We start from the raw sequence: 22,518 nt of genomic DNA, 5'->3' as shown, positions 1-22,518 counted from the left end.
GGCGGCGGCAGATCGCGATAAGACCGGCTTCGTGACGAGGCAAGGCCTGTTCAGATTCGTAAGAATGCCGTTTGGGTTAGCGAATGCTCCTGGTACTTTCCAGAGAATGATGGACGCAGTGTTGAGAGGGCTTACCTGGGAGATCTGTCTGGTGTACTTGGACGACGTCATCGTCTTCTCGAAGGGGAACATGACGCGACACGTCGTAGAACGGGCGATGGTGATGGAGAGGCTGGCACAGGCGGGTCTATCGCTGAAGGCCAGCAAGTGCTCATTTGAGAAGGAGAAGCTAGAGTACTTAGGGCACGAGTTGGACGCCTCGGGGGTGCGCCCGATGGAGAGTCTGGTTGATAGTGTGCGCAAGTTTCCGGCGCCGACTGATGCCAAGGAGGTGAAGCGGTTCGTCCACATGGCGGGCTACTACAGGCGGTTCGTGCCTGGTTTTGCGAGCGTGGCAGCGCCACTCACACGGCTGTTGCGGAAGGATGCAGTGTGGCGATGGGCAGAGTCACAGCAGGAGGCGTTCGAGCAGCTGAAGTGTGCGTTGACGGAGCGACCGGTGCTGGCCTATCCCGACTTCACGCGCCCCTTCAAGCTGGTGACAGACGCTTCCAATGTTGGATTGGGGGTGACGCTGACGCAGGACCAAGGGCAGGGCGAGCAACCGGTGGCGTACGCCTCAAAAAGGTCAACTCACCCACGGTCGCAAAGTACAGCATCACGGACTTGGAGTGCGCTGCCGTGGTGTGGGCTGTGAAGCTGTTTAGGCCCTACCTCTATGGGCGTAAGTTCGAGCTGGTAACGGATCATACCGCTCTAAAGTGGCTCATGACTTCGAAGGATCTCACGGGGCGGCTACACAGATGGTCGCTGCAGTTGCAGGAATACGATTTCGAGGTTGTGTATCGACCAGGGGCGAGTAACGTGGTCGCCGACGCGCTGTCACGCGCGCCGGTGCACACGGTGACGGCAGCTGGTCAAGGACCTGGAGGAGAACAAGGTGCAGAGGCGGCAGCGCAGGGCGGAGAAGGGCAAGTGTGGCGAAGTGGATCCGCGAAATTTGCAGATCGCGGGGGTCCTCTTGCACACGGCGCCCGAACTGCCGACTAACGGAGGGGGTACTCCGATCTTCCGTGAAGTTGCTGATCCTCACCTTGTGTACCCGTCGGTGGGCTGGATCGCTCTTCGGGTGATCTCGAGAAGACGCGCTTGGGGTTGAGTCTTGGACTGTCTGGTGGACAGCGGGAACTTGTGGCAGCAACGCGGATATGCTTCACGCTGTGCCGGAGTAGTTGTGGCGGTTTCGATCTGGGGTTGTCTAGATCGACACTCGCCGGCCAGGTGTGATCTTGGCCTGGGGTTGCCTTGTGGTCGGTGTGTGACCTTCCTTTCCTTTCCTTGCTTGCCGCTTCCTCTAGCGGTGGGTCGAAGTGAGGGTTGACGGACGCTGGGCCAAGCTATCCTGGCGTCCGAGGTTCCTTGATCTTGGGGTGTAAGTCGACTTGCGTAGCGTCGGGTGGGCCAAAGTATATCCCGTGCCCGGTATTGCGAAGGCGAAGACCACTTGTGAAGAAGGAGGTAAAATCAACTCTGTTTAAAATGTTAGCTTGTTCTAAGTCCTTGTCCTATCGTTCCCCTGCACTCCTGCGCTCGTGCGGTCTGTGCGCGTGCTCTCTAGCTCCCTTGAACGTTGGTGGTGTCGCTGACTCTCTGCCCGGCGTCTGCGCAATCCGTGCGGTCGAGATCATCACTCTTTCTCCAAGATCGCGTCATCCCCGCCAAGATCGATATCGTCGACTTGGATCGATTACGCCGGGGTTTGGCTCTCAAGCACCTCCAGAGATGTTGTTCACCTAGATGTTGCCCCCTTGACCTTCTTGCTGGTTACTATCGTGCCAGACTACGCGTCGCCACGCTTTGCCGATCTTGGTCCACACTGTCGATCTTGGCCATCTTGTTGATCTTGGGTATCCGCGCGAAAATATCTCCATCCACTACACCACACAAGTGACGGACGCTCTGATCCGTGAGCGTCAAGCAGAGAACAAGACGGTAAAGAAGCTGAGGCGGAAGGGACGCTACGCTGGACGAGATGTCGTGGTGGTCGGCGAGTTGGTGCACATTCGCGAGGACGACGGCAGTCTGCGCGTTGTGTTGCCAGCGGCACTATGGGCCGACGTACTGCGAGAGAATCACGACTCTATCTTTGCGTGCCATCTGCGGGTGCCGCAGACGTACGCAAGAATCGCAGCGAAGTATTGGTGGCCGGACATGAGGGCTCACATCAGACGCTGGGTCAGGTCGTGCCGTGACTGTGGCACGAGGAAGTCGAAAGCAAAGGAGGTGATACCTCCGCTACGCAGCCAAGGGGTGGGCGATGTAGGTGACAGATGGGCCCTGGATGTGGCTGGGCCTTTGCCAGTGACTGAAGGCGGAAACCGCTATGTCGTGGCGGCAGTGGACTACAGTACGAGATATGCAGTAGCAGTGGCGGTGCCGAGCCACACTGCCACGCTGTTCGTCACGGAAGCACACAACCACTGGGACCGCTGGCTTCCGTGCGCCACCTACGCATACAATGGGGCACGCCATTCTGGCACGGGCTTCAGCCCCAATGAGCTGATGATGGGGCGGCGCCTGAGGGCACCGAACGAGCTGCTGAGGAGCAGCGGGGTAACGCAAGTCGGGCCGTTCGCCGACTACCATCGGGCGTTGGTGGACAGCATGCAGAGAGCAACCGAGGCGGCGATGGCGGCGCTCGCGAAAGACCAGCGCCGGCGAGCCAAGTACTACGACAGGCGTGTGCGTCAGCACGCCGAGTTTGATGTTGGTAATCGCGTGTGGGTGCTGTGCCCACCACGCGGAAAAGGACTCACAAAGTTGACGCATCAGTGACTGGGGTCGGCACACATCGTTGTCGACGCGGGCTTCGACAACTGGAAGGTGGAGCGAGAAGACACGGGCGAGCACCTGATCGTGCACTGCAGTTTCCTGGTTTCCTGCCACTGCCCGAGTGACTCGCTCGTTAGTGTGGCAGAACGCATACTGAGGGAGATGGCGGAGGAGGACAACGACGTGGGGTCAGACGCAGAGGAGCCCGACCAGAACGAGGACGCAGTGGTGCGGGGTGGCGAGGAAGCCACCGTGGCCACGGCGGACCAGATGCCGACGGCGGATGGGATGGCGGCAGTGATGGATGAGAGGACGAGTGGTAGCGTGGCCGTTGAGCGGTCGCGTAACGCCTCCACCGAGGACGTTGCGGTGGCGGAGATGCCCGCTCAGACGCCAGGAATAGCGGCGACAGATGCACGAGCGTCGAGATCTGGTGCTGCGAGAGGCAGAGCAACACCATCACTACGCAACAAGCAGCGGAAACGACGAGCGGAAGCAGATGCAGAAACTGGAGGCGAGGACGCGCTCAAGCGCCGGCGCCAGCAGGAAGCGAATGAAGCGCGCGAAGCACGGCGGCTCGGCCGGCAAGCGGCGCGTGAAGGTCAAGCAGCGGCAGCAGCCACGCAAGTTGGCGATGGAGCAGATGGAGCGGCAGCCACGACGCAAGAAGGCGGTGAGGTGCAGATGCTGCGTGGACGAGGACGACGAGCACGACCAGCACCAATGCCGGAGCTCCTGCAAGTGGCCACGGCAGGACACATCGTTGAGAGGGCAAGGCGGCGTGTGCGGAACAGGGCTGGTCGCTACGTGCTGGAGCACGAGGTGGAGTACGGCGTCAGGCCGGGCGGACCGACAGACAGGAGGTGGCTCACGGCGGACGAGTTCGAGACGCTGCTCGATGCCGGAAAGATCGAGGGCGATCTTCCAGCCGGGGCTGGCGTGTAGTTGTGTGGCCCGTCACACGGCCAACAGCCGCGTGTCCGAGCTGCTGGACGTGCAGGAGTTGACGACGGACGTGATGTGGCACACCATGGCGGTGTCGGTGACGACGATGTACGGCTAGATGCGGCCGGTGGCAGGGGCAAGTCAGCGGGCTGGAGCCACCGACCAACGCTGGAAGTGGGCGATTGAAGTTGAAGCAGCGTGACTGCCGAAGATCGCAGGAGGGACGACGTGTGAAGGCGAGTCAAGGTGGAAGCATACCAGGAGGCGAGGCGACGCCAGCGGAGCGAACGTGAGGACAAGAAGTGTCGAGTCGACAAGAAGGGGGAGAGGTCCAAGTAGGATAGGAAGGGCGCTGTAGCTAGAGTTAGTGTAGGCGACGGAGGGGCTACGGTAGATAGGAGGGAGGCGAGCGGCAGCCGTGTCGACTCGACCCTCAGTTAAGATTTGTTGCGGGACGTGCAGCGAGTTGAGACTAATACATTGATCTGCGCCGGAAGCACGGGTTGCTGACCTTCGTACTGCGGCGGAGGGCGCCGGCGAGGAGTCGAGCAGTAAGGGAGAGGTAAGCTGAGGTAGAGCTCGCACATGATGAGGGCAGTGGACAAGTAGAGCGACGGGACCGTGGAGAGAGACCACGGGGGTTGTGGCGGAGCGCCTCGACCGAGGGACAAAGGGTCCACGTGTACCTACGGGTGAAGGACACCTGCGTCCGTTGCATGTAACCGGGCTAGTTGCGGGGAGCAGCCGTCGGGGCTACCCGACCGTCGGTGCCGATAACGCTTCCTCCCAGTCATCTCTATCCGTCACGAGGTGGCGGCCAGTAGCTGTCTGGTTAACCACTGTAAGAACTGCCTCGTGCTGATGCCACCGCGGCTAACCCGCTACCTAGGTGCAGAGGTCTGCAATCGATGACGGCTGGCTGACGACCTGTAATGGATGGGGCAGGGAGGTTGGCGCTAGCTACACTATCATGCAAGAGTATAAGATCACATCATTTTTTTTCCTGTTCGTCCGACTTCACGTGGGTAAACCTTTGCATCATTGGCCTGGCGTAGAGGTTCCTCCCATCACTGGCAAGTCGTATCCATACTTGCCCCCCCACCTCTGCTGGAAATCATGGGCAGTGCAAGACCCTCTTCTTGGCCGACGCCGAGCACCGGGCTTACCATCGCTCACTTTCCAATTCCCCCTCTACGCCGAGCAACTCCACCTCCTCCTCCGCCATGAACATCAAGGGACTCTTCGCGCTCACTGTTGTCGCTCTCGTCGGCATGGCCAATACTGAGGCTGCCGTGAGCGAAGACCACGTCGCTCGTGAGCTGCAGGTCGCTGACTTCAGCACGAAGCTGCTAAACGCTGTGAACGCCAAGCGCGCTGAGAAGGGGCTCAAGGCTGTGTGCATCAACACTAAGCTGGCTTGTGGCTGCCGGCCAGACCAGCGTTGACGCGGTCGTGGCGACGTGGATCAAGTCCTTGAGCGCGTACCTGTACGACGACCTCAAGTTCATCGGCCCGGGCTACGCCTACGACAAGACCAAGGTGTACAAGCACTACTGGGTGCTCGACCTGGCCAACGCTGCCGGTGAGTCGTGCGCTTAACAAGGTGGAGAACGACTGAAAGGATCGCGATCTAGGTTGCTTTGCAACAAAAACTTACGCCTACTCGTGTAGTGCGTATTTTCAATACATGAAGTAATGATATACTTTTTGTTCTCAGGATGTCCTCAGTGCGACAAGCATACCGGTACAGCACAGTACATATCGAGCCTTAAGAAACGACTGCGGCTAAGACGCAACTTCTTGCTACCTTTACATGTAGCTGGTGGATACTAAGTAGTGTATAGGTACAGCAAGAGGGTGCTCACAAAAGGAGCTTTTCGTGATAATTACACGGGCAGTATAGGGAACTTGCTTGCGCTTTTACTGTATGAAGTCATTCAGACGAAAGTTATTACTAATAACTTTACAAACCTACTTGTTCGTTTGTGTCTTGCAAAACAACTTCAACTTGATTTCGGTGAGTGCGGGGCGCCCGTACGTAGCATAGGGAGTCTCCCCATCGTGGCACGAAATATTGCTCGGAATCTTGAGCTTTGCCATGATAGACTGTAATGCAGTGATCGACGCGTTGCATTTGACTTTGCCCCGCCCCCGAGGCGCACCTGACCTCTCACTTTCCGATTTTCATCAACCTCCTCACACGAGATCAAGCCAAGTACAAACTCAAGCCATGATCATCAAGGGGCTCTTCGCAATCGCCGCCGTCGCTCTCGTCGGCATGGTCCATGCCGAGGCGGACGACCACGTCGCTCGTGAGCTTCAGGTCGCTGACTTCAGCACGAAGCTGCTGAACGCCGTGAACGCCAAGCGCGCCGAGAAGGGGCTCAAGGCTGTGTGCATCAACACCAAGCTGGCCAAGGCGGCGCAGACGCTGGCCGACGACAATGCCAAGAACAACAAGGTCGGCACCAGGGGCTCGGATGGCTCGACCCCCACCTCGCGCTACACCGCGCAGAGCATCAAGACGTCGACGTCGGCTGAGCTGGCGGCCGCTGGTCAGGCCAGCGCCGACGCCGTGGTGGCCACGTGGATCAAGTCCTCGAGCGCGTACCTGTACAGCGACTTCAAGTTCATCGGCCCCGGTTACGTCTACGACAAAACCAAGATGTACAAGCACTACTGGGTGCTCGACCTTGCCAACGCCGACGGCGAGACCTGCGCCTAGACAACTGCGGGAGCCCTCCACCATTGTAATTTCACCGGTACAACCTTCATGTTAATCATTTCGATTTGACGTCCTTCCGCAAGAGACATAGCTGGACAGAATACGTCCACTTCAGTTTTGTCCAATTATGTGTCGGCTATGAGCGGTGATTTCGTCCAATGATCGCTCTGGACACTATGACCAGCCACCAGCAGCTCAATTCCCAATCGCCATGGCCCGGGCGATCGCCACCAAGACCAAGAAGAAGCCGGCGGACTTCAAGCGGCCCAAGCGCAAGGTCGGCCGCCGCGCCGCGCCCGCCGCCAACGTCACGTCCGTGGGCATCACCTCGCGGCGCATCAACCTGCTGGAGCAGTCGCTGCTGCAGGACAAGAGCGGCGCCGCGCAGCTGACGCACCGCAACCAGGCGCTGCCGGAGCTGCTGCAGCAGGCGGGCCACTACAATGCGCACGTGCGCCAGCGCGCGCTGCAGGGCCTCAAGGAGCTGGCCGCGCAGGAGACGGCGGCCAACCTGCGGGCCAACGCGGCCGTGCTGCTGGAGCGCTTCCTGCCCACTCTGCTGGACGAGGAGGCCGTGGTGCGCGAGGCCGCCGTGCACGCCTGGAAGGCCATGCTACCGGTGCTCCGCAGTGTGCTGGCCCCGTTCGCCACGCTCGTGGCCACGTACTTCTGCAGTGGCCTGACCCACCTGCAAGTGGGCGTGCGTCAGGATGCGCTCAAGGCCATCGGAGAGCTGGTGGACGAGGCGCCCGAGCTGCTGAGGGAGGACGCGGGCCGCGAGGCGCTGGCCCGGCTGCTCGAGAACTTCAGGGGCCTCATCTGCGCCGCGCAGACGCAGGGCATCAGGATGATGAACACGTACGACCTGCTTGTGGGCTCGGACTCGGCGAACTCTTCAGCCAAGAAGGGAGCGGGCGGACGCAAGAACCAGAAGAACGGGCAGAAGAAGAGCAAGAAGCCCAAGGCGCCGTCGGGCGCGCTGGCACTGCGCTTTACGGCGCTGAAGGTGCTGCACAAGCTGCTGCTGTCGGTGAGCACTGGGCTGCGTGATGGCAAGACTGGCGCAGCTGTGGGTGCTCGGTCGGCATCAGTGCCTACGACTAAGGCGCTGCTGCTCTACCCGGCTCCGCAGCTTGTTACGACCAGCATGTTCGCCTCTTCGACTGCGACCACTAGCACTGGAGAGAAGGCGAGTGCCTCGTGGCAGGAGAAAGTGCGCGCGCTGCTGCCTGCTCTGCTGGATTTGTGGCTCGAGTGCCTTGAAGGCAGCACCGATGCACTCTCGGACGTGCACGTGGAGCACATGAAGTACATTGTGGAGTGCACAACCGCTGTGGTTGGTGCCAACACCGACTTGCTGGATGTTGATTTGGCGGATGACGCTGCGAACAAGGAGTTCTTCCAGGCCGCTCTGAAGCTGCGTGAGGAGCTTCTAGCGCCCGAGAGCTTCCCGATGCTGCCAAGTGCTAGTGCGACCCTAGCTGCTGCGTCTGATAGTTTGGGCGTCCTCTCGAGATGGCATGGAATGAACGCTGCGCTCTCAAAGTTGGCGTGTGAATACCTCCGCCTCCCCGCCTTGATGCATGGGTCTGGCAAGGATGCGTCGCAGACTGAATCGATTGAACAGCGCGTGTGTACGTACGTCGTCACTACGCTCGCGAAGTACAAGGAGACGCCGGAGCTCCGTGCGGTCGCCAGCATGCAGAATGTGCTCCAGCCTCTGCTCGAGGTTGTGACGCTCATCTTGGCGTCTGTGTCTCAGCGCAGCGAGACCCCTTCGTCGGCGGAAAACCAAGGTGACGAACGCAGCCTCTTGCTGGAGGCGGTGACTCAATTTTACGCGCTGTGCACGCCCAAGTCGGTGAGCTTCCGCAGCTGCACGGCGTTTGTGGTTGAGCAGTTGGAGATCGCGTTGCGTGGGCAGCAACGGCCGAGCCAGAAGCTGCCCTGGCCGATGGTTATGCAGTGGGTGGTGTGCCTTGCTGACCTGCTGGGCCAGCTCGACCCGCAGCACATGGAGCTCGGCAGGCGCAGCTTGCTTGCATTGATCTCCGTTCTGAAGCAGCTCCCGACTGAATTTGCCAGCGGAGAGCAGATGGAGAGCGTGCTGAAGAACCTGTCTGCGTTCTTCGACCTAGCTGCAGTGCCGTCTCCTTCGATGACAGAAGACGAGAAGCAGAGAATGCTGGCCAGGACACGCTTCGATGCGCTGGGTGCGGCGGATCAGCTGGTGTTCGTGGCGCTGGTGTACCATTTACCTCGGTATCCTGTGTCGCTACTGCGTGCTCTTGCAAGCTGCTGCAAGAGCCCTCGCATTTACAGCGAGGCGAAGAGTTTCCTGGTCGACATTCTGTTCCAGCGACGCGAGGCTGTGGACCTTGCTCACATCGTGAGTTTCCTTGTGAGTACCACGCTCGCGCCTGTTGATGCGAACGCGCACCAGCAGCGCCAGCAACTGCAGCTTGTGGACCACGTGTGCCGTACCTTCGTCGCGATGAACTTGGGCAACTCCCTCCCGAAAATCTTGGCGCCGACGCTTGCGAAGGCCCAGGCTCGAGAGGACATGAACTCGATGGAGTTGCACACCTTGGTGTTGCTCTACCGCACGTGCGTGGCGTCCGCGTCTAGCCGCAGCGTTGAGGCTCACCAGCAACGTTCGGATATCCCTGCGGAGATGGAGCGAGAGCTGGTCAATTTGAGCGTCAAGATTTTGGCGAGCTACTGTGCGACACCGGCGGCCGACCAGGTCGCCACACCAGAGGAGATTGATTCGCGTGAGCAGGAGCGGCTACTCGTGGAGGCTTGTGTGGCGACTTTGGCTCATGGCGAGGCCAACATCTTCGCTTCCTTCGTGGACGAGCTTCTGGCCGCTCGGCAACAGGTGTCTGTCTTGAGTCGCCGTTTGCGCGTGCTCCAGGCGCTTGTGCGGACATCAAACCTGGCTGGAGCTTTCAGGCGCCATCAGAACCATGTGACTCACCTGTTACACTTGGCGGAGCAGCAGCACGCTGGCGAAGAGGACGTTGCGCAACTTGTCCGACAGTTGCGTGGAGACCTGGAGCTACTCGCAGTGGGCCAGCTTAGTGAAAACAACTCCAAGTAAGTAGATAGATGCGAACCAATGGATACCATTTTCGTATACACTAGACGTGACGGACTTCGACTCGGATTTCAGACCATGACCAGTGATGGTACTTCATTCACTCTTCCATTCCAAGATTTGCACTACTGAAGAGAAGACAATGGAGTTCAAAGGCTGTTGTTTCCAGTTGGTCGATAGAGCGACTCGTCCTACATTCCAGGGTGTCGGTGATATCGAGATCGTGGAGTTGTCCGGCGTTGAGCGGTGCTTGACGAATGTGAAAGTATTTTGCCAAGAGACATTCACGCATTGGATCTCAAGGTTTTTGCGAACAAGGAGGCACAGGAGCCACTGAAGTCGGATGGTGTATTGGTTAGTTATGGGGCCTATGGGAACCCGCTGATCGTGGAAGTGCCGCGGGTCTGGTTTCGGTTGGTGGAGTCACACGCTGCTTATGAGGGAACTTTTGTTGACTCGGTCGCTCTCTCCGAAGAAAACAGTATTGGTACCCTACGGGAAGTAGTGTGCCGAAAAGCCAAGGACTATTTGCCAGCAGGACTTACAGCGTCGGATCTTGAAATTTTTCCAAACAAGGAGACGCAGCAGGTGTTTTCATTGAGCACATGCGTGGCTAGCCATGGACAGCATGAAGAAAAATCCCTCATCGTCGAAGTGCCACGTGTCTGGTTTAAACTGATAAATGCCAGCTCTCGAGCTCTCTTTGGTAGAACCTCTACAGACTCTGTCCCTCTTTCTGAAGAAGACAGTATTGATAGTTTTCGGGAAGCAGTGCTTCAGAAATCTGAGGACTATCTTCCACCATGGGTTTCTGCATCAGTGTTTGCGGACATGGACGCTCAGGATTCAGATACCGTCTTGGGCGGTTGCGGAGACTATGAGAAACCTCTCATCGTGCGCGTGCCGGGGGTCTGGTTTCAGCTGGTAAATGCAGGAGCTCGCGCTGTATTCGCGGGAATGACTGCAGACTCAGTCCCTCTCTCGGACGGGACCAGTATTGATACTCTAGGGGAAGTAGTGTTTCAACAAGTCAAGGACCATCTCCCACCAAGTCTTACAGCGTCAGTGCTTAAAGTCTTTTCGAGCAAAGAGGACCCTCTGCCGTTGAGCACGTGGCAAGCACGAAGTTGAACCGCTTATCGTCGAAATGCCGCTTGTCTGGTTCTGGTTGGTGGACGCATCCACAAGCGGTGGATTCACCCATGCCACTGCAGACTTCGTCCCTGTGCCAGAAGATAGCAGCCTCCAAAGCTTACGGGGCGCTGTGAAAGCTCAGTATGTCCACAGTCGTCTCGCAGCGATTGACGCATCTGAACCCGAGGTTTATGAGTCGAATGTGGACATGCTTCTAGAGAAGTTAAGTGACGAGGAGCTCGTCGGTTTGCGTGCCAAGACGAAGGACACCGCTCTCATCGTTGTCATTCCTCACCGCGGAGGAGAACCGACGAGTTTGAGAGTTTGTATTGTACTTCAAGAGGTCATCGACATGACGGTTGGGGATTCGCCTGATATTGAAGTAATAGCGCAAAAATCGATATTACTGGATTCTTATTCTCTTTTACCCTTTCTGGAGAACGCCATAAAACTTGTGGTACAAAGCAGCCAAAGCCATGGTGTCGACGAGTGGTGCCGTGAGTCTCCTGGCCTTGGTGATAATCTTCGTATCGTGCAGAACTGTTGGTGCTAGACGCTCTACTCTAATGCCAGAAGACAACCCACAATATTGGCAGGCGTGCCCATGGGACGCCAAGATCTGCGCCGATGGCACGTGGGTGTATCGCGCTGCCGACCGTGATTGCAAGTTTGACGACTGTCTGGTGGAGTTTCCGGCAAAGGAATCCGGTCAACACACGACGTACACGTCACCGACACTCCGTTGAGTGCATCGATTCAGGAAACATTGATAGTGAAAGGTCAATTTGAACTAAGCTTGCTATTTCAACAAATCCACACTCACAAAGCGTCGGCAGTTGCGCTCTATCAACCCGTCAAGAGGGATTTCGTATCGATGAAGCCTCGGTCATGGATCAAGACGATGGCGGTGAGCGCGCTCTCGTCGCCAAGGAGGGCCTTTCGAAAGGCCAACATCAGCTCTGCACCTCTCGCTGATCCCGCCGCCTCCTCGGTCACATCGATCCCGCTGTCGATGCTAGCTAGACTCACTCAATTAGTCCAGTTCCTCGATCTGAACCACCTTGAAGAGGAAGGACTCTACAGCAAAGCCGGCGTGGGGCTCGAGCGCAAGGAAATCCTTCGCTTCTGTAAAAACCCGGATAGCTTGCCCGATTTGAGTCTCTATAGCCCCCATTCCATCGCTAGTGCAGTCAAAGAGGTGGGTTTCTAGATACTTGGAGATAACTTCAGTTTATGCTAACTTTTCGCCATTGTTTGTAGATACTGAGCGAGATGTATGCGCCGCTTGTTCCTGCTGACATCAGCCACCAGCTCTTGGAAGCTGTATCTAGTGGCCGTATTGATGAACAAGCAGAACGCACAGTAATTGAGATATTCAAACAAATTCGCGCGACCACGCGGGAGTTTCTCCAGGTCCTTCTGAACCATCTGAATAATGTACGTCTCCGCAGCGATACTTGGATTTGCAAGCTGTAAGTTCTGACCGAGTATGATGTGCCAGCTTGCTGCAAGTCCGCCAAGCCGTTTGAGTGTGACGAATCTGGCCTTGCACGTTGGCATCGCGTTGATTCGGCCCACGGAGGACAAAGCCGCTTTGAATTCAAGTACAGCCAGGCAAATATTCCTATCTTCCGTCGAGTTCAGTGTATTAATGTGTGGACTCTCTTTTTTGATACGATTCCAAGAGACTATGATACGGCGTCGAAAATGCGTCGCTGAGTTCCTTATCCGTCAGGCTTCGGAACTTCCATACGATTGTGCAACCGAAATGAATATTCCGGCGATCCCAGAACTGTTATCCCCACCGCTCATCGACGTAACTTCATCTCAACCAAAGCAACTCCATTTCATTCAAGTTACTTGGGATGCTGGAGCGTTGAGCTTGACATTCGAGCAATTAGAGGTAAGAAGAACTGTGGACCAAGGGTCCTGAATCCGGTTTCTCAAGGAATATTCGCTTTATCAGGAAATGTTTGGCAAATTTGGCGAGATCGAGAATCTTGGTATTAACGACCAAGGCAACAGGTACTGATAGACTCGGTGGCAACTGGATGGCCGTCTACTGACCCTCTTAATCTGTGTAGAGCGATCATAGCTTACGTTACTGCACAAGGCGCGGAGGAAGCAGAGCGTGCAAACATTCCGAATGTACGCATCCGTCGACGCAAACCGAGACAAAGCGAAAAACGGCGTGAGGACAGCCCGAAACACTCAAAAACGAATACCAGCCACAGCCTTCACGAAGATGGGACTGATGTGTTGACTCTAAATGGTATACCGCCAACTCTGCCAGAAAGCAAGCTAATGGAGCCCATTCCAAGACGGTCTTCTGGTCAGCGTCACGACGACAATATCGTAGTTGAAGATATTGAAGATGAAGAAGACCGACATGACGAAATTTCTCCACAGCAACTGCATCCGGCGAGTTTTCTACGGGAAGACATTTATACTCCTCACACCGATACGAATGACTCTCAAGCCACGGTGGACGATGAAATCATTGATAGCGCTGCTGCCTCTACATCGGAGAGTACCCAACTCAACGAGTGTTCGGCTCCAAAACCTTCAGAGGTGGATCCTGTCCAAGACAATCTGACCGAGCTAAGTCCTGATATGGTCAAAGCAACCAATCCTGAGAAAAGTTCTGCTTCCCAAAACGACTCGGATGCGGAGGCACAACAAACTGAAGAGGCAACACAGGTCTCGATTGAATTGGACAGCAAAATATCCTCTGTTCAAGGCCAAAACAACAAGGCAGAGACCGAAAGTGTGGCAGTTTCTTCGCCACTTTCAAACCAGCGTGTCATTAACGATAACAAGCCGATTAGCTCAACAAAGCTGGCGTATGCAGATGACCAAGCTTCGTACATGGAGAGTCAGATTACAACTCCAGCCACGGTAGCCACCATACGCTCGCCGCCGTCACCCCGTGTACCTATTCCAACAAACAATAGCACAGACTCGGAAAGTATCAAGGCTGCAGCGTTTGCGGATAATACTCCTGTGACTACAAGTGTGCTGTCAGAGCAAAGGGCTATTCCTTTAACAGCCAGTGAAGTGACAAACAATGAGCTTCTAAATTCTGATCAAGGGGGTTCTCTGATAGCAACAATGCCATCTTTGAGTACCGCGTCGACAGACGTACTACAAAGCAAGCTTCTTGACATGGAAAAGGTAATACTTGCATCAAAAATTGTCGAGAGGGATTCAAGCTGACGATTGTTGCGCACTTGCGCGAATATTGCAGATCCTCAGTACATCCACTACAGCGTTGTCAGCAACGAAGTTATCAAATGAGTTCGAGCGCGCAGTACTCCAGCTACACCAGCAAATTCTGGATATGGTTGAGGAGTGCTTGATATTGGCAGGCGCAAGACACGGAGAAATGGGCGAATGCTTGACAGTCAAGACTTCAGCGAATGCTGAGTTTCTGGATTTCCTGGAAGCGCAGGCAAAGACACAAGTAAAAGTCCTGGAGGTCGAAGTGCGCGCTGGTCAGGAACTACTCCGCTTGCACAAAACCCAGCACGAGAAAGAACGTGTTGAGGTACATACTTGAACAAACTGCATATAGTACCGTGCGTGCATTAACCCTCGAGTATATTTTACAGCTCGAGGAAGAGATTACAGCACTGCGCGTTGGGCGTACGGAGACTGAACGGCTTTGTGCTGAGCTACGTGCGGATCTCCGCAAGTGCCGAAGCGAATTGGCTTGTCACGTGGCAAATGCTACGGATATACAGAGGTACGTCTGTTGTTGAGCCACGTTAGTTAGTTGTTTACCGCCTTGTTTATCAACAGTTACTTCTGTGCAGGCAGAAAAGTATATTGGAGGAAAAACTTGCAACCAGCGACAACCAGCTTCACGCGAAAGATGTAGCGCTAGTGAAACTCCGAGCTGAATACGACAAAATGTACCGCGTTGCGGCGGAGGCGCAGATGCGAGCAGAAAAGTACAAGCTGGGTGAATTCGACGAGAGTCCAAGTAGCCAGATCGAGCACAAGCTTCCAGTACCCATGATTCCAACCTATGACAAGCGAGCCACAAGGGCACGAATAAGTGAAGATCTCCCGCAAACCACGAAGCTTTTCTCAAAGCTATCTAAAGCTTCTACAAGTAAGAGCACTCTGGAGGATTCAGACCGACCAACAGAGCCCCTGCGTAACCTGGACACCCCTAAAACTTCATCGAGACCCTCAAATATCGCTGCTTTGGAGGCTATCAAGCAGCAAATGGCGCGGGATATTCAAGACCAAATCGCTTCCACAAAGTATGGTACCGCGTTGAACGCTGATCTGTGTACTGCTATCTAACTGGTTTCCCTTGTTGAGAAATTCAGGGCAGCTCTGAGGGAGATGGAGGTATGCAGTGCTAGTGGGAAAACGCTGGAAGAAGAGGAGGAAGAATTACGACAGCTGCAGCAGCAACTCACTGCGAAATCCTCGGAGATGGTTGCAGCGATGGACGAGTCCAGGTCGAAGCTGCAGGAGCTTTTTGACCCAACAACAGCATCATCCTTCAGCGACACAAATCGTGCTGAAGATGATAAAATGGGATCTAATAACCAAGAGCCGACTATCTTCGACTCGACTGCATTAGTGAACGAGCTGATCGCTCGAGCAGAACAAGCCCCTGCGTACAGCTCCAACCAGCCATTCCAACACGGGAATGCATCGATCGATGGTTCGTGGATCGTTGCGAATTCATCCATTATCCAGCAACCTGCTGAGTACCATCGGCCACCTCGTGATGCCCAAAGTCTGCTTTACAAGAAGTGGACTAATGACCGCTCTCGCAAGATCGCGCAGCTAGCGACCTACAGAGACCAGCAGGCAGTGATCCAAGCTCAGCAGTCCATGCGAACATTCCAGCAAACGCTCGCTGAGTTCCGCAACCAGCGATAACTGTTGGTAATACTCAACAAGTATGCTTATCTTCAGTATGTAAACCATTTTAGGTCTCAGTTGTCGTCCGCCACTTTGAGGACGTGGTCGATCTGCAATCCCCCAAGCTTTCTGCGCAGCCCCGACGCCGTATTCAGCGTGTGGACGTAGACAGCTGCTCCATCTTGTCCTTCCTTCGACTCTTGCTTGCAGTAGGTGATAACGCCGCCGCCACTTCCTCCAGCCCCAAACACCACAACTTTGACTCGGTCAACGCATCGTGGACTCTCCAAGTCGTGCACAACGATAGTCGGCACCTCGCCCTCAGAACTGGCAAGTGCTTTCTGGACGAAGACTCCAGTGTCGATGGCAGTCACAGGCACTCCGTCCACCAAGAACGGCGCTTGCTTCTTGTGCTTGATAATGTAGCGACCCGGGCAATTCCGGATCATCTTCCACGAGACGAAGTCCCTACTCCACCCACACAGACAACAAGCAAGCCAATTAGACAATTATTGTCTCCACTATCAAAATGCACACACCCTTTCCGTACCACAAACGTTGCAGTAGCTCCCCGCCATCGCCCACGTAGTTCCCGTCGCCTACAAACGCCGCCGCACCGTCCATTGCTTGCTGCTCTCCACCAGCTTGTGTATCGTACTTTACTGAGCACAGGATCCCCCCATTTCGACCATGTCCAAGTTCCGCGTGGTGCAGTTGACGCAGGAGGCGCTCAAGGTGCAATGCAAGGTGGACGACTTTGAGGAGTGGGGCGCGCCGACGCTCGACCTCCAGCAATACCAGCGCAAGGAGGAGCTGCAACGCGCGACGGCCTTTTCCCAGCGCGGGTCCATCTTCTGGGCGCTCGTGGAGGACAACGGGGACGCTGCCACTGAATTGGTGCCCGGTCGGACCGTGCTGTGTTGCCACTGTGAGAGTCACCGCTTCGACTGCGCTATGAGTCGTAGCTCTGGAGAGGTAGAGCGCGGGTATTCGCACCACATTGGGTCGGTCTTCACTCTACCGCAGTACCGCAAGCGCGGACTCGCGACGTTCTTCATGAAAGAGGTGGCCAAACAGTTAGGGCAGCTTCCGGGGGCTCTGGTGTCCGTGCTGTACTCGGACATCGGACCGACGTACTACGACAAGCTCGGGTGGAAGCTGCACCCGTCCAAGATGGCGACGTTGGACGTGGCCCATCCGCGCAATGCCAAGTCCGTCAAGGAGTCCCAAGTGGAGGTGGAGTCTCTGTTTCTTGACGGCAAGCTCGACGCATTTCTTCAGGCGGATAACGCCAGACTGGTTGATGACCTGTCGAGCGAGAGGTTCCAAGGGGGAGAGGCGTTTGCGGTGCTGCCGACTCGCGACTCCCTGGAGTGGCAGTTCTGCATTGGCGTGCACTTTGCTCGGGTCCGGGCGTACGACGAGCTTCCGTCTCGTTGTGGCGTGAAGATCGACGAGAACGCGTTCGTCATTTGGTGCCACAACTTGAAGGAGTCGACGCTCTATGTGGTTCGCGCTCGCTTCCCAGAGGCTGGCGAGAATGCAGCGAAGCAGACGCAACTGTTGCTGAGTACGGCATTGGAGGAGGTTCGCAAGTTCAAGCTCAAGAAGGTCGCGATCTGGGATCCGCCGTCTGCTCTGCTGCGTGAGGAAGTCCGCAGTCGCCTTGAAATCGAGGTTGGTGAACGCGAGGACTCGCTCTCAAGCGCAATGGTGTTTCGCCGGGGTAACGATGGAGCGGAGGGGGACTCCGCGGCTCCACTTCCTCGCTGGCTCGGCAACGAAAAGTATGCATGGGTCTAGATTGATCGGCATGCTGATGTAGCACGAAGGCAACGCTGCAGTACAGTTAAAACAGCAGAACCGTGCTGCTCTTTTGTGTATTAACTGATCCCTACCATTGAGGAGATCACTTCAACGTATTCGTACTTAGCTGGAATCCGGCGATCGTTGATGTGTGTAGCATCCCCCCTTGATCTTCATCTTCACGATGGACAAGTTCCGCCTGGTGCAGTTGACGCAGGAGGCGCTCAAGGTGCAGTGCAAGATCGCCGACCACGAGCACTGGGGGGCTCCGCTGCTGAACGTGCAGCAATGGCAGCAGAAAGATGAAGTGCAGCGCGCCACCCGCTTCTCCCAGGATGGAGCTCTCTTCTGGGCCCTCGTGGACAAACCCGAGGGGAATCCCACAACCTTGAGTGACTCGGGGCTGGTAGCCGGTCGAGACCTGCTCTACTGTCATTGCAAGACCCTTCGCTTCCCCTGTGTCTACCGTCGAAGCTCGGGGGAGATCGAGCGAGGCTACTCGTACCAAATCAGCTCGGTCTACACGCTCCCGGAGTTCCGGAAGCGCGGCCTTGCGGGCTTCTTCCTAACCGAAGTGGCCAAGCAGCTGGAGCAACTACCTCAAGCTCTCGTCTCTGTGCTCTACTCGGACGTCGGACCGACGTTCTACGACAAGCTCGGCTGGAAGTGCCACCCCTCCAAGATGGCTACACTGGAGGTTGACCACCCTCGCAACGCCAAGGCTGTCGGCAACAACAACGGTAGCAATGAGCTCGAGACGTTGCTACTGGATCATAAGCTGGAGAAGTTCCTGGAAGCTGATAACGCCCGGCTGGTGGACGAGTTGTCTAGCGAGGAGTTTCAAGGGCGTGACGCGTTCTTGATCCTGCCGACCCGCGACTCAATTGAGTGGCAGTTCGTCAACGGCGTGCACTATGCGCGTGTTGCGGGTTTTGACGAGCTGCCCTCACGCGGTGGCGTCAGGATTAACGATGACGCCTTCGTGCTCTGGTGGCACAACCTAAAGGAGTCGACGCTGTACGTGGATCGGGCTCGGTTCCCAGATTCCCGTGACAATGCTGTTGAGACCACGCGCGTTCTGCTGGACGCGGCGATGCAAGAAGCACGCAAGTTCAAGCTCAAGAAGGTCGTGATCTGGGACCCGCCGTCTGGTTTGCTGCGCGACGAAGTCCACCGTCTCGTTGAGATTGAAGTGGCTGATCGCAAGCTCTCGCTGTCGAGTGCCATGGTGTTTTACCATGGAAATGTGGACGAAAGCAAGGCGACAGCTCTTCCTCACTGGTTCTGCAACGAAAAGTATGCCTGGGTCTGAGCCGATGTACAATTCGAGGAAAGAGGTGTATACCGGTCGAGTTACCATGACGTTCTTCGCAGATTGGGTGGATTCAAGGTGAACTGCAGTACTTACTCTCATGAATTGGATCGCAACTATCCGTTTTGGCACAGCAAATCGAGTCAACCTGAAATCGATCGAGTTTTTATGTTTCTTCGTATTGAGCTCTGCTAAGTATTACTGTGGTCTAAGCTTGTCGGAGGCCTTCCAATGGGTCTTCACAACAAGCGGCGGGTTCTTTGGTCGGCGATGGACCCACTCGCTCACTCGGCGAAGCTGGCGGCCATGTAGAGCGCCCAGGAGCGCGAGAGGCCGTCGTCCATCTTGGCCTTCTGCAGCACGCCCAGCGCGCGCTGCTTGTCCACCATGGCGAAGTTGGCGTACAGCAGCGAGAGCCACGAGTTGCCCGTGTCCTCGCGCGTGACGATCATCTCCTTGCTCAGCACCTGCTCCCACTCCTCCTTGACGAACTGCTTGGTGCGCACGAACTCGGTGACGGCCGACACGGGGATCATCTGGATGCCGTGGATGCAGTGCTTCTCGGCGCTGAACCACGTGGCGTAGTCCACCTTGTTGTCGAAGAAGATGCCCGTGACCTTGTTGGGGCGGAAGTTGGTCGGGTGGATCTGGTTGGCGTCCTCGATGAGGAAGTACGTCTTGATGGCGTGCGCGTTGACGCGCGTCATGAGCTTGCCGACGGCCTCGAGCGCCGCGTTGTTGGTCACCTTGCCGAACATGTACATACCGAAGGCGAAGTTGACGTCCTCCGAGGTGCTCTCCTGGTCCTTGCCGTCGGCGAACGGGGTCACGCCGTGCGAGTACGAGTGGCCGCGGAACCAGTCGAAGGAGCGGAAGCGCGTGAAGAACTTGTCCTCCGGGTCGTAGTTGGCGACGTCGCGCACGAGCAGGTTGGCCATGGTGTTGAGCTTGCCCAGCTCGCTCCAGGTCGGGTCGAGGCGGTTGACGATGGCCGCCGTGTGGACCCAGTAGCCGTAGTGGAAGTGGTGGTCGTTGTACATGGTGTTGCCGAAGTCGGAGTTGAGGTCCTTGGTCTTGAAGCCCTGCGAGCTCACGATGCCGCCGTAAATCTGGTCGTACTGGAGCTTGTTGGCCCAGCTATTGGTCACGAATGGCGTCATCACGCCGCGGAGTTTGGCCAGGCACGTGTTCAGGAGGCTCTTGTCTCCACCGACGACGGCCGCATCGTTCGCGATCAAGCACAAGGAGGCGTACTTCTGGGCAGCCTTGCCGTTGAAGTAGTAGCTGCCGTCAAGCGGAATGGACCACGCAGCGTTGATGTCCTCGCGCAGGTGGTCGAGGACGCGCTGCTGCTGAGTCACGGCAGATGCGATCTTGCGGGCCGGGTAGAAGTCCTCGGGCACTGGCTGGGTCTCCTTGATCTCCCACACAGGGTCGGCAGAGCCGCCCGGCGTCGTGAAAGCCTGGTACGCTCCACGAGTCGTCGAGTACGCAACCATGCCGTCCACCTTGCGGGCCCCGGCACTCGTGTCGATGGACTCGACCTGGTGCTTCATAGCGAAGTGCAGCAGACCAACGGAGCAGTCACCCGTCGTCTTCCACTTGAACGCGTAGGAGCTTTCGTCGCGCAGATCCACGGTTGCTGCCTGCACGACGCAGGACTTGTGCTGGTCAAGGGTGCTCAGCCAGGAGTCGTCGTCGACAAGCGCCACTCGCAGGATGCCGTCGAACGCCGCAGTGCTCATGAGTGCAGTGTTGCCGTCAGCAGTCAGAGTGATCTCCTGCTCGCTCCGACCGTCGCTCGAGAGTGCGTACACAACCCACTTCTGGCCGGAGTTGTACGCGATCACGAACTTGGAGCCGCGCACTTGTCCACCAAGCGGCTGGCCGTTGACGCTGGAGATCGCAGCACTCGACACGAGGCGCGGGGTGAGTCCCGAGTACTTCATGGAGGTGTACACCATGCCTGACACGAGGTCCGACACCATGGTGCCGCTGGACGAGCTAGCCGAAAACTTGACGGTCACACCTTGGTCGGCCCAGTCCACGACTTGGAAGTTGGGCTTCTGCTGCATCTCGACGGCAGAAAACATGAACTCGCGGACCTGGCCGTGCGCGTAGAATTTGACGGCGCCGTTGTTTCCGGAGCTCCCGCCGCTGAAGCGGTTGCGATACGGGTAGCTCACGGACATGCCGAAGGGCGCGTTGTCGACAACCATCTGCAGCGAGTACGGATTCGGCCAGATAGGCTGGATGGCCGCGTTCGAGTCGTGCGCGATGATGTTGCCCCACCAGTTGTTGGTCGGGATGGCGCGGTTCTTGATCACCGACGAATCCAGGTACTTGGGAGGGCAGAGGCCCATCATGGCGTCCGTGTGCTCAACCAGGTAGCTCGGTGGTTCCGAGGCTCCAAGCGTCGAGGAATTGCCACCACCGACGATGGGGGTGGACGGAGCTCCTGTCGCCGCCGAAGCAGCTTCAGGGCTGGAGATGGTCTCGTTCGACACAGGCGCATCCGACGGCCCAACGACAGGCAGATCGCCGCCGAGACTGGAGCTGCCACTCTTGCTGAACGCTTGAGCCGAAACTTCAGCAACCTGGAGAAGGGCCCCGAGCCCGATCAAAGCTGACGCGGAGATCTTCATGGTGTTTCGAGGAGACGAGTGTAGCTTGGCGTTCTTGACTGGTTGGAAGGAGTCAAAATGACAAGTGAGCTCTCAACACGCTTGCTTCATGCAGGCTACAGGACGACGATGCCCTTGATGGCCCCTCCTTGAGGTTGTGGCGATCTTACATCAGTTCATACACCACTTGCACATGCTTGACGATCAGGCGGAAGCGAACGACGTTGTCGACAGGGCTAGCCTTGTTGACACTATATAGTAGTTAATTAACAGCTGAGATAGCAGCCTCAGTCTCTCGACCTTGACGTGCGTTGCGCGTTAAGGCACTTGAGTGGTTGAAGATGTTGCAGGTTGTGCACACGTTGCGACTTGTGCAATCTGAGTTGATAGCACGTAGGGAAAGCAGACTCAGACATGGTCGAAAACAAGAATGTTTAATGCTGCAGGCCCTACAACACATAACGTCTTAGCGAGGGAGGGGTACAAGTGTCATCCCCTTAAAGATGAGGTATCCTCCAAGCTCTCGCTGTCGAGTGCCATGATGTTTTGCCGTGGAAATGAAAGCCGGCTGCATCTCTTTCCCGTTGCTTTTGCAACGGAAAATTTATTCGGCTCTAAGCCGATCAACTAGTACAATGTGTTGGTCGCAAACAACAGTAAGTTCGATTGATCATGTTTTTCGGTGCTTTGGTGGTTCAACGAATTCAGGTAAGCGTCACTTCAGTACTCAGGTTATTAAGGTTGGCATACCCCAACTTGTTCTGGCTTTGATATTTCTTCGTGTTGTAGGGCCTGCAGCATTAAACATTCTTGTTTTCGACCATGTCTGAGTCTGCTTTCCCTACGTGCTATCAACTCAGATTGCACAAGTCGCAACGTGTGCACAACCTGCAACATCTTCAACCACTCAAGTGCCTTAACGCGCAACGCACGTCAAGGTCGAGAGACTGAGGCTGCTATCTCAGCTGTTAATTAACTACTATATAGTGTCAACAAGGCTAGCCCTGTCGACAACGTCGTTCGCTTCCGCCTGATCGTCAAGCATGTGCAAGTGGTGTATGAACTGATGTAAGATCGCCACAACCTCAAGGAG

General features: G+C 56.3%; 9 protein-coding genes across 9 annotated transcripts; 7 read left to right on the top strand and 2 right to left on the bottom strand.

Annotated features, from left to right (window-relative positions):
• Positions 1-5,060: 5,060 nt before the first annotated feature.
• PHYSODRAFT_325275 (hypothetical protein) lies at positions 5,061-5,436 on the top strand (the record flags this gene model as incomplete). Its single annotated transcript, XM_009521130.1, has 2 exons — positions 5,061-5,231; positions 5,272-5,436. The coding sequence occupies 2 exons, from the start codon at positions 5,061-5,063 to the stop codon at positions 5,434-5,436; spliced, it is 336 nt and encodes a 111-aa protein (XP_009519425.1).
• A 631-nt stretch (positions 5,437-6,067) lies between these two features.
• PHYSODRAFT_484737 (hypothetical protein) lies at positions 6,068-6,562 on the top strand (the record flags this gene model as incomplete). The annotated part of the gene is made up of 1 exon (XM_009521129.1): positions 6,068-6,562. The coding sequence occupies one exon, from the start codon at positions 6,068-6,070 to the stop codon at positions 6,560-6,562; it is 495 nt and encodes a 164-aa protein (XP_009519424.1).
• Positions 6,563-6,773: 211 nt separating this feature from the next.
• Positions 6,774-9,665, top strand: PHYSODRAFT_296313 (hypothetical protein; the record flags this gene model as incomplete). Its single annotated transcript, XM_009521128.1, has 1 exon — positions 6,774-9,665. The coding sequence occupies one exon, from the start codon at positions 6,774-6,776 to the stop codon at positions 9,663-9,665; it is 2,892 nt and encodes a 963-aa protein (XP_009519423.1).
• Positions 9,666-14,040: 4,375 nt separating this feature from the next.
• On the top strand, positions 14,041-14,557 carry PHYSODRAFT_484883 (hypothetical protein; the record flags this gene model as incomplete). The annotated part of the gene is made up of 2 exons (XM_009521127.1): positions 14,041-14,343; positions 14,408-14,557. Coding segments are annotated over 2 exons (453 nt in total), but the record flags the coding sequence as incomplete, so codon positions are not given.
• A 256-nt stretch (positions 14,558-14,813) lies between these two features.
• PHYSODRAFT_485420 (hypothetical protein) lies at positions 14,814-15,701 on the top strand (the record flags this gene model as incomplete). Its single annotated transcript, XM_009521126.1, has 3 exons — positions 14,814-15,067; positions 15,137-15,433; positions 15,557-15,701. 3 exons carry the CDS (start codon positions 14,814-14,816, stop codon positions 15,699-15,701), a joined length of 696 nt encoding a protein of 231 aa, XP_009519421.1.
• Positions 15,702-15,757: 56 nt separating this feature from the next.
• PHYSODRAFT_480903 (hypothetical protein) lies at positions 15,758-16,132 on the bottom strand (the record flags this gene model as incomplete). Its single annotated transcript, XM_009521125.1, has 1 exon — positions 15,758-16,132. One exon carries the CDS (start codon positions 16,130-16,132, stop codon positions 15,758-15,760), a length of 375 nt encoding a protein of 124 aa, XP_009519420.1.
• Positions 16,133-16,373: 241 nt separating this feature from the next.
• Positions 16,374-17,486, top strand: PHYSODRAFT_484193 (hypothetical protein; the record flags this gene model as incomplete). Its single annotated transcript, XM_009521124.1, has 1 exon — positions 16,374-17,486. One exon carries the CDS (start codon positions 16,374-16,376, stop codon positions 17,484-17,486), a length of 1,113 nt encoding a protein of 370 aa, XP_009519419.1.
• Positions 17,487-17,673: 187 nt separating this feature from the next.
• Positions 17,674-18,801, top strand: PHYSODRAFT_482286 (hypothetical protein; the record flags this gene model as incomplete). Its single annotated transcript, XM_009521123.1, has 1 exon — positions 17,674-18,801. The coding sequence occupies one exon, from the start codon at positions 17,674-17,676 to the stop codon at positions 18,799-18,801; it is 1,128 nt and encodes a 375-aa protein (XP_009519418.1).
• A 284-nt stretch (positions 18,802-19,085) lies between these two features.
• Positions 19,086-21,446, bottom strand: PHYSODRAFT_480193 (putative endo-1,3-beta-glucanase; the record flags this gene model as incomplete). Its single annotated transcript, XM_009521122.1, has 1 exon — positions 19,086-21,446. The coding sequence occupies one exon, from the start codon at positions 21,444-21,446 to the stop codon at positions 19,086-19,088; it is 2,361 nt and encodes a 786-aa protein (XP_009519417.1).
• Between the last annotated feature and the right edge of the window lie 1,072 nt (positions 21,447-22,518).

The sequence above is a fragment of the Phytophthora sojae genome (genome assembly GCF_000149755.1).
Source record: "Phytophthora sojae unplaced genomic scaffold PHYSOscaffold_2, whole genome shotgun sequence".
NCBI classification, from domain to species: Eukaryota; Oomycota; class Peronosporomycetes; order Peronosporales; family Peronosporaceae; genus Phytophthora; species Phytophthora sojae.
Note: the sequence above shows the minus strand (reverse complement) of the source record. Positions and strands in the feature narration are given on the sequence as shown.